Source organism: Doryrhamphus excisus, chromosome 9, assembly GCF_030265055.1.
Source record: "Doryrhamphus excisus isolate RoL2022-K1 chromosome 9, RoL_Dexc_1.0, whole genome shotgun sequence".
Lineage (NCBI taxonomy): Eukaryota > Metazoa > Chordata > Actinopteri > Syngnathiformes > Syngnathidae > Doryrhamphus > Doryrhamphus excisus.
The window spans coordinates 21358872-21370000 of NC_080474.1; the positions used below are offsets into that span (position 1 = coordinate 21358872).

Consider the following 11129-nt stretch of genomic DNA (forward strand, 5'->3'; position numbering starts at 1 on the left):
GGTAATAAGAGTGTAAAGGTGACTATAGGGGTGTTATTTCATGTCTACAGGGCTCTAATAATGCAAAAATATATATTTAGAAGTTTTCTATGATCTAACTATGAAAATATTGAATTTTAATATGGAATCGCGTGTCATACCACAAACATGTTTGTACATGTTTTGTACATCATGTATTCATTCTACACATAATTTTCCAATTCCTTAATACAACAATTCAAGTAACCAAAAAAATCGGGTAGCCGAAAGAGCTCTTTTTGAGTGATCCGAGAGTCATAAAACGGCTCTCCGAAAGAGCCGGAAATCCCATCACTATTCTAAGCGATCGACAGTTACTTGACAAACGGAGAGACCAATAGCGAGCGAGTAGGGCGGGTCTAGTGTAAATAATAATCCAATCACGGAATGCTCGCGCTGCATTGAAGGAGCTGTATAAAATGGGGTACGTCGCACGCGTGAAGCCTTGTAGCTGACGTATTATGGCATAAAATTGGTGGATTTTAAGAGCGGAATGCGGTTAAATGTCGTCAGAAGGAGCGAGGAGTCGTGTGTAGCGTGAAAGCCTAACGGGCGAGTCCTGAAGCGAGGTTGACTTTGTCGAAAACTTCCACGCGGACTTGACTCAGTCACTCCCCCAAAATGGAGATAGCCAGCGACTGTGTGCTCGACTACTCCCGCTTGAGCCTGAGCACTTTCACCGTGGACGGCGTCAGCGACGAGAAGAGGAGGAACACCACGCAGCTTTATCTCAACAACAACCGGCTGTGCTCGCTCCCCTCCTCGGTTACCTTTTTCTACAACCTCGAGTTGCTGGACATCAGCAACAATGGACTGTCGACACTGAGCGAGGATATCACACGCCTGGCCAAGCTGAGGACCCTCATTGCCAAGAACAACTACCTGGACGAGGTCTCTCTCCCCAAAGGCTTCGGCTCCATGCAGCTGGAGGTGGTGAATTTCAGCGGGAATCGCTTCGAAGAGATCCCGCTGCAGTGCACTGAACTACGGCGGCTGCAGTCGCTGTCACTCGGTGGGAACAGACTGAAAAGTATCCCCGCCGAGATCGAAAATCTTGTCAGGTGGGTCCCTAAACGCCTTATGTAACATTATATAGCTTGTGAAGCATTACATAACGTCATTATTTCCACAAATTTTATCGATATTGACTCAATGTAAACGCTTTGGTTGAGGCCTGGGCGAGAAATGTTGCGTTTATGGGTCAGCGAGGTGACTTCAATTACAGCTCGGGATTTTTCAGTGTCACGTCAATGTTCACTTCTCCCCACCAACAAAAGCGGGACACATCACCATGGCAACGCGGGTCGTCGAGTTTACCCGAGAAGAGGGTCAGACTTGTTAAAAGCCAATTTGTCCACAAACACTCATGGAATGATCAGCTTCGTATTGGCCTGCAATAAACGAGTGATGTGTTCAGGTGTTTGGTCGTCAGAAAATAATATTTATGAACTGTACCGCGACAGTTTTCGGTAACATTAAAACATTCTTAACTGTCATACAGGGGTATAAAGTAAGATAACTATTAAATGCACCCCTGATCAAAATTGTATGACCAGTTGGAAAATGGCACCTTTGGATCTTAAGGTGTTTCTCAGTAGAACTTAAAAATACAAAAAGAAGACATGAGTGGAAAACTGTAGAAGAAACAAGCATTCGGGTGGAATGGGCTCTTCATCAGGTCATCAAACTTTTAAAACCATAGCTCAAAAAAGCGCAGATCCCCTAAAATAAAATAAAAAGTTCAAAGGAATGAGTAGCTCCGCCATTTTTGTTAATCACCTCAAAATTTGGGCGTTTCCAGGATGCTAATGGGAATGTTGCTCCAGGTGGTGCAGATGGCTTCATAGAGGGTATCCACCGTCTGGAACCCATGTCCGCTTTTGTAAACTTCCATTGCCATCCATCCCCAAAATGTTCTCACTTGGGTTTAGATGAGGGGAACACGCAGGGTGGTCCAAAAGAGTGACGTTCTTCCTCTGGAAGAAGTCCTTTGTCAGGCGGGCATTGTTAACTGCAGCGTTGTCCTGTTGAAAAAGCCAGTCGTTACCACACAGGTGAGGGCCTTCGGTTCCCCCTGTAACATTGCCACATAGCCGGCTGCCGTTTGACACCCCTGCACAACCGGAATCTCCATCGTTGCATTGAAGGACAAAGCACCCCAGATCATGATGGATGTTGGAAGTTCCTTTTTTTCCTCATCAAAGAACAGAACTTTCTTCCACCATTCACTGTCCCATGTTTGGTGCTCTTATGCAAATGTGATATTACTATAACAATATCAATATCAATCTTATGCAAATGTAAGTGATATTACTATAACAATAACAATGTCAATCTTATGCAAATGTAAGTGATATTACTATAACAATATCAATGTCAATCTTATGCAAATGTAAGTGATATTACTATAACGATATCAATGTCAATCTTATGCAAATGTAAGTGATATTACTATAATGATATCAATATCAATCTTATGCAAATGTAAGTGATATTACTATAACAATATCAATGTCAATCTTATGCAAATGTAAGTGATATTACTATAACAATATCAATGTCAATCTTATGCAAATGTAAGTGATATTACTATAACAATATCAATGTCAATCTTATGCAAATGTAAGTGATATTACTATAACAATATCAATAGTTGGCAACAGTAGGTACGAGGAAGACCTAACGTTCTCCTGCTTTTATGATGTTTTGGATGGCATCAGTTGCCTGGCGGAGCTGGAGGTTGTTTTTTTTTGTGTGGTCTTGTGAGGATCCTCATGTGGTTTTTTTGTGGTGCTGCTTTAGATGTGGGTTAATGTCAGTCTGGTTGAACCTTCCCGGCTCTGGGTCGCCACAAGAGACTTGTACATGGCGGGACTTTCTTGTCTGTTTGGACTTCTGATCCTCGTTACTTTTGTTAGCACATTAGCGCACGCTGTTTTTGTGATCATGTGGTCTCTCCGGGATAGAAGTGCTGGAGTAGGATTGGAGTGCTGATATTAGGAATTTTGCATGCAGATCGATATAATCCGATCCTGATATTGGATCAATTACAATAATCAATATCGTATTTACTCCACCCTCGGCCATCTCTGTGTGGAGTTTGCATGTTCTCCCCGTGCACATGTGGATTTTCTCCAGGTACTCTGTTTTCCTCCCACATTCCAAAAACATGCTAGGTTAATTAGCCACTCCAAATTGTCCATAGGTATGAATGTGAGTGTGAATGGTTGTTTGTCTATATGTGCCCTGGGATTGGCTGGCCACCAGTCCAGGGTGGACCCCGCCTCTCGCCCCAAGACAGCTGGGATAGGCTCCAGCACCCCCGCGACCCTCGTGAGGATAAGTGGTAGAACAACATCACATGTCAATATTTTGCCCAAAACAGAAGTGAGCTCGTGTGTATTTTGGAGGATCACATCTGGAAAGCAGCAGCGGTTAACAATTATTTTTTGTGGAAAGTTCAGACTGAAAAAGAAACACATAAATAGTCCTGAGACGAAGCAGACAATAACAGGATAGAAGACTGACCTGATTATGACATGTAATAAACATAATCACATCAACCATCTTGACCTGAATATAAAACCTATTTCCCAGTTCAAGCATGCGTTGAAAGTATTACCATAAATCCTGTCATTAACGTCGATGAAATAACATTTCTATTGCGGCCGCCGGAAACATTCTGTAAGATTGAAATTCATATTGTAGGCTCACACAGCACAATACAAAGATTACCGTATTTTCCGCACTATAAGGCGCACCTAAAATCTGATTTTTTTTTAAAAAAGCTGACTATGCGCCGTATAATCCGGTGCGCCTTATATATGGATCAATATTGAGCCGCGACAGGTCTCGCAACTTACGGTAAGCAGCCACCGACTCCATTTTTCCCGTAGAAGAAGAAGTGCGCTGTGCATACTGGGAAATATTAAACAACGATTCACTTTCATTTGTGCGTTTGTATAAAGACCCTGAAATGGCTCCTATTAAGAGACACGCTTACAACGCAGAGTTTAAACTCAAGGCGATCAGTCACGCAGTAGAACATGGAAATAGAGCAGCAGCAAGAGAGTTTAACATTAATGAATCGATGGTGCGGAAGTGGAGGAAGCATGAGGATGAGCTGCGCCAAGTAAAGAAGACTAAACAAAGTCATTTTGCACATTACGAGTGTCACTATACTGCGATTGCACTAACGTTTAATTTACCATAACAGTATCAGACGGTTTTTTGCGCGTTGACTAAATGGAGGAAAAGTAAAATGTTATGCCTTGCTGTTGTTCAAAGATGTTAAAGATGTGTCACGAAAATGCTTTACCTCAGAGAAAATAATAAAACAGCTGTTTATTCATTTTGGGAGTGAATGGAGTTGTGGAAAGCTTGTTTGTTATCTATTAATAAAGTTTGACTGACCTATCTGACTGTTTTGTTGACATTCCCTTTAGCGCGGCACCATCTAATGGTTGCATAACGTAACTACAGCCTCTACTGTAGCGCCTTATAATGCGATGCGCCTTATGTATGGAAAAAGTTTTAAAATATATCATTCATTGAAGGTGCGCCTTATAACACGGTGCGCCGTATAGTGCGGAAAATACGGTATATTCCAACGCTGCATAAACAGAGTACTATCTAGTTTAACAGTAGCATGTGTCAGTGACCCAGTGGAGGGTGAATGCTCAAACCTCCACGTCTTATCAAGTTTTACAGGCGACTGCTGGAGTAAAAAGGGGGCGTCAACCAGGCCGCTCCACTTGGAATCGAGCCACTGTTGCATCAGGTCAACTCAACTTGACACAATTAAAAAAAAATATGAAAATGGGACGTGAGCATCCACGGCCACAGTTGCCATCCTGTAGTTTAGGACTCGGACAACAAAGTCAGCATGACATTTTGTGTCAAAGTTGCCTCGTCATCAATTCCTGCAGGCGGAGAGCCTGACTGCTGACTTTCACTGACTACCTGCCTGCTGAGCCATCTCCATCTGCTGAGGGTGCAACCTTGTTATCTTGTTATCTTACACATGCGGAGATGAAGCCGTCTGTTCGTTTGCCTTGATGACTTTAGAAATACCCGCCATCGAACAGTTGGCCCTTTGACTCAAGTTTACACCCTAACGTTGTGACTATTTGGGGTTAACGTGCTGGGTCAGGCAGTGGACTTCTGCTTTGATTTATCAGTGATTGTAAACAAGTGTAATATTATCATGATAGAAATTCCACCCAAGCTAGTTGCAATGCCATTGTGACGTCACACTGCCATCTAGTGGGGAAACTATTGCAGTGCATACACCCAGCCAATATGCTTCATTAATATGCTACATGTTGGATGCAAAGGAAAATTAATACCACCCTGAAGTTAAAGTAAAAAAAAAATAAAAATAACAAACAAACACATAAAAATCTATTAAAAAACATATTGGACTAATTTGTATTGATTTTCCAGAAAAAAACATTCATTCATTCATTTTCTACCGCTTATCCTCACAAGGGGGTGCTGGAGCCTATCCCAGCTGTCTTGGGGTGAGAGGCGGGGTCCACCCTGGACTGGTGGCCAGCCAATCACAGGGCACATATAGACAAACAACCATTCACACTCACATTCATACCTATGGACAATTTGGAGTGGCTAATTAACCTAGCATGTTTTTGGAATGTGGGAGGAAACCGGAGTACCCGGAGAAACAATGATTCCCGGAGGTGGAATCGAACTCGGGTCTCCTAGCTGTGTGGCCTGCGCGCTAACCACTCGTGCGTCCCAAAAGTCATATTTGTCAAGTTAAATTATTGATAATGTGGTGGTTGAATTTTGTTCGAGAGACGCTTTAAAATGTTAATATTGAATAATTTTTTTCAAGAATATATACATATTCATGGTCAAATGATTCAGAAAGGATTCTCTTGTCTCTTCCAGTCTGGAGCTTCTGTATCTGGGTGGAAACTTCATCACGGCCATTCCTCCAGAAGTTGCCAACCTGCCTTACCTGAGCTACTTGGTGTTGTGTGACAACCGCATCCAAAGCGTGCCACCGCAGCTCACCAGGTAGTAAGGAATCTAACCCCCCATCAGCCAGCCAAGTCACTGTCATCTTACACGGACTCCATTTTTGGTCTTTTTCTTCCTCAGGCTCCACTCGCTGCGCTCCCTCAGCCTCCACAACAACCTGCTGACCTACCTGCCCAGGGAGATCCTCAGCCTGGTGCACCTGCAAGAGCTCAGCCTCCGCGGCAACCCGCTGGTGGTGCGGTTCGTCAAAGAGATGACCTACGACCCCCCCTCGCTGCTGGAGCTGGCGGGGCGCACCATTAAAAGCAGGAACATGTCCTACTCGCCACGTGACCTGCCCTCCAACCTGCTCAACTACTTGGAACTGGCCAGCAAGTGTCCCAACCCCAAATGTGCTGGTAACCACACAATCCGTTTCCTCTTCGTAGAACCATTATTCGTCCGTTACAGCATCAAAACCTGACAAACGTACAGGCAATGCGATAAGTAACGTTTTAGCACTGTTCATTGTCATCCAAGTGTGGGAAGAAGTTCTGCAAGCGCCTTTTTATTAGTCAAACCGCTTTGGCTGGTTTTACTGCAACACACTCCTCACACATGTTCTATATGACAAGAGTGAGCTGCAGTCTTTAAGTACATACTGCAAAAACAAACAAACAACAATCAAAGATCCTCTATGGGACAGGAGCGCATACTGCAAAAACAAACAAACAACAATCAAAGATCCTCTATGGTACAGGAGTGCATACTGCAAAAACAAACAAACAACAATCAAAGATCCTCTATGGGACAGGAGCGCATACTGCAAAAACAAACAAGCAACAATCAAAGATCCTCTATGGGACAGGAGCGCATCCTGCAAAAACAAAAAAAAACAACAATCAAAGATCCTCTATGGGACAGGAGCGCATACTGCAAAAACAAACAACAATCAAAGATCCTCTATGGGACAGGAGCGCATACTGCAAAAACAAACAAACAACAATCAAAGATCCTCTATGTGACAGGAGCGCATACTGCAAAAACAAACAAACAACAATCAAAGATCCTCTATGTGACAGGAGCGCATACTGCAAAAACAAACAAACAACAATCAAAGATCCTCTATGGGACAGGAGCGCATACTGCAAAAACAAACAAACAACAATCAAAGATCCTCTATGTGACAGGAGCGCATACTGCAAAAACAAACAAACAACAATCAAAGATCCTCTATGGGACAGGAGCGCATACTGCAAAAACAAACAACAATCAAAGATCCTCTATGGGACAGGAGCGCATACTGCAAAAACAAACAAACAACAATCAAAGATTCTCTATGGTACAGGAGCGCATCCTGCAAAAACAAACAAACAACAATCAAAGATCCTCTATGAGACAGGAGCGCATACTGCAAAAACAAACAACAATCAAAGATCCTCTATGAGACAGGAGCGCATACTGCAAAAACAAACAAACAACAATCAAAGATCCTCTATATGATAGGAGCGCATACTGCAAAAACAAACAAACAAACAACAATCAAAGATCCTCTATGGGACAGGAGCGCATACTGCAAAAACAAACAAACAACAATCAAAGATCCTCTATGGGACAGGAGCGCATACTGCAAAAACAAACAACAATCAAAGATCCTCTATGGGACAGGAGCGCTCTGCTGTTATGAAGCATCTGCTGCAAAAGACAACAAAAACACGAGTAAAAGATTGTCTATATGACAGGAGCGCTTTGCTGTTGTAATGCGCCAATGTAGAGGCTTATTTTAATAACAACAAAACAGGAAGTGGATCTTACGGCCATGTAGGAAAGTGGAACACGCGTGAGTGCTGAGCCATCGGTACCTACGTATATCGGGAACCATCGAGAACGATAAAAAGAGAAACCTCACGTACTGCTGATTTTAGTCGTCATGGAAACGCCACTCGCCTCCCAAGTCCTTGCTGTCTTTGTCAAAGCATTTATGATTTGACATTGAAAGGTAAGTTTTAACTTCTTTTTACACTTGTATGACATGTAATAATGTTAAAAAGTACTTAAAACATTGCTTGCACAGTTGATAAGTGTTAAATATACATACAATATAAATTTACGAGAAAAAGTTGTACATTTATGAGAAAAAAGTCATATTCATAAATTTACGAGAAAAATTTTTACACTTTTTTCTTGTAAATTTACAAGAAAAAAGTAATAAATATAAGGAGAAAAGTACAAGAAAAAAGTTTACAACAAGAAAAAGTCATACATTTATAAGAAAGAAGTCGTAAAATTATGAGAAAAAAGTAATAAATATAAGGAGAAAAGTACAAGAAAAAAGTTTACAACAAGAAAAAGTCATACATTTATAAGAAAGAAGTCGTAAAATTATGAGAAAAAAGTCGTATAATTAGGAGGAAAAAAGTCGTAAATGTACAACTTTTTTTTTCTTGTAAATGTACAAGAAAAAAAGTCCTAAATTTAGGAGGAAAAAAGTCATAAATGAACAACTTTTTTCCTTAGGGAGGAAAGTACAAGAAAAAAGTCGTAAAATTATGAGGAAAATAGTCAAAAATTTAAGAGAAAAAAAAGTCATAAATGTACACCTTTTTTCTTATAATAAATATAATAAATATAAAGAGAAAAGTACAAGAAAAAAGTTTACAACAAGAAAAAGTCATACATTTATAAGAAAGAAGTCGTAAAATTATGAGAAAAAAGTCGTAAATGTACAACTTTTTTTTCTTGTAAAAGTACATGAAAAAAAGTCAGTCATAAATTTAGGAGGAAAAAAGTCATAAATGTACAACTTTTTTCCTTAGGGAGGAAAGTACAAGAAAAAAGTCGTAAAATTATGAGAAAATAGTCAAAAATTTAAGAGAAAAAAAAGTCATAAATGTACACCTTTTTTCTTGTACAATAAAAAAGTTTACAAACTTTCCAACAAGAAAAAATATTTGTGATCTGATGTTTTCCCGCAGGCGTGTACTTCGACTCGTGCGTACGCCAGATAAAATTTGTGGACTTCTGCGGCAAGTACCGGCTGCCCCTCATGCACTACCTTTGCTCCCCGGAGTGCACGACGTCGCCGTGCAGCTCCAACCCTCAAAGCGACGCCGAGTCGGAGGACGAGAACAGCGTGCCCGCCGACCGCCTGCAGAGGGTGCTGCTGGGCTAGAAGCGCCTGAACTCTTTAGTAATCATGCATCTACACACACACGCAGTATACAGTATATACAGTATATACAGTATATACAGTACACAGGGAAATACTCTTTATTAGTGGCCTTCAATACTGGATGCAACCTGCAGGAAGTGGAAAGTGTTTCTCTTCAGGGATTCGCTGTATGGTGCTTACACACTCGTGTAATGCGAGTACTTTACAAATCACAGTGTACAGCGGTATGAAAGCGTTTGGGCACCCCTGATCATTTTCAACATTTTCCTTTTCTAAATCACTACTTGTTGGAATCGGCCATTTTACTTTAATATATCATTTAGCAGACCGATACAGCCATAGACTTTGATAGGATTTACAGAAAGTGCAAAAAAAGGTGCCTAAATTTGGGCACCCCAACCAAAAATGGGTGTGTTTGTCTGCTATATGACATATTTAACTGCAATTGCTGATCCAAACAAGCAGCCATTTATAAAGGAGCATCTTGAGAACGACCAGGGGTGCCCAAATCTTTTCCTACCACCGCATCCTTTTAGGGATGAGTCCTGACTTAGACGTGTTAGACGTGTTAGACGTGTTAGACGTGAGAATGTTAAATGTTACAGTGGCACCCGAAGGCTGGAGTAGGTTCTTACTAATGTCTTTCAAAGCACCCTAAAATGTGACAAAGATTACCAGGATTTTTTCATCATATGTGATTATGTGCTTTTCTTTATTTTTTTAAATCATATAAAAAGTATATCATGTTTATGTCAACTTTTTAGTAAGTGCTTTGATACAAATGATTAAAATGTACTACATATTTAAGTAGCTTGCACTTAATACAGAAAATATATGACTTTAATTTGTATATGATCATAATAATAATTAAAAGTCTGATCTACGTAGAATCATTTGTCAATTGTTGATTCATATTCTATATATTCCTCTGGGATTGGTTGGTGGTCACAGTTTTGGAACATTTGTGTGTAGTTGTGTGTGTGTGTTTGAGATCAAAACCAGGCCAAATCTCTTCTAATTGAAATCAAAAGGTTCATTTGAGTTGACCTTACTGTAAACTCTTTTGTTGAACTACTTTTATGCTACATACCCTAAATCGTCAAATCAACAAATCCGATTAAGTGGCTGGCAAGTGACCGCCAGGGCCATGTCTTTAGCTCACAAAGACAACCGGTCCTTGTTAAATGTTTCAAATCATAAAATTACATTTAAATTTTCATTAAAATTAATTATAAAAAAATAATTCAATAAAAATAATTTTAATTTATTATCAATGACAACACAACTGAACAAATAATTCAGTTTATAAATGAATCGTTTTTACATTATTAAAGGAGGGGGAAAAAACAAACCTACATGACCTTAGGACTCCAGCAAACCACAAGAGAGCCAATGAGAGCCATTATCCACAAATGCCGAAAACATGGAACAGTGGTGAACCTTCCCACGAGTGGCCAACCAAAATGACCTCCAAGAGCGTAGCAAGAACTCATTCTAGAGGTCACAAAAGGCCCCGCAACAACATCCAAACAACTGCAGGCCTGACTTGCCTTAGTTAAGGTCTTGAGTTCCAAGACCAAAACCAAACAAAAAGAACATTCTCGCTTTTGCCAGAAAACATCTTGATGATGTCCAAGATCTTTGGGGAAATACTCTGCGGTCTGAAAAGACAAAAGTTGAACTAAAATATGGTGGTGGTAGTGTGACGGACTGTGGCTGTTTTGCTGCTTCGGGACCTGGAAGACTTCATAAAGGGCCGTGTTGGTTTTGATTGATTTTGTGTTTAGTTATGTTGTCATTGACTAATATTTAAATGTGTTTGATGATCTGAAACGTTGACATGTGACAAACATGCCAAAATAATTATTAATAAATGAACTTATTCAATGCAGTGAGTGTAAAAAAGGCCTGCAGGCATTTACGTTATGTGGTATCATCACCAGTTGGAGGCGAG

The 11129-nt window shown here is 40.6% G+C and overlaps 1 protein-coding gene across 1 annotated transcript in view; it reads left to right on the forward strand.

Moving 5' to 3' along the window:
* The first annotated feature begins 401 nt into the window (after positions 1-401).
* The window catches only part of lrrc58b (leucine rich repeat containing 58b), a 13862-nt gene continuing 3134 nt past the window's right edge, over positions 402-11129 (forward strand). The window contains exons 1-4 of the mRNA XM_058082760.1: positions 402-1079; positions 5932-6060; positions 6145-6422; positions 8979-11129. The exon at positions 8979-11129 is cut by the window's right edge and continues 3134 nt beyond it. Coding sequence (XP_057938743.1) covers positions 640-1079; positions 5932-6060; positions 6145-6422; positions 8979-9175 — 1044 coding nt within the window. The 5' untranslated portion in view covers positions 402-639 and the 3' untranslated portion in view covers positions 9176-11129. The remainder of the gene's footprint in view (positions 1080-5931; positions 6061-6144; positions 6423-8978) is intronic.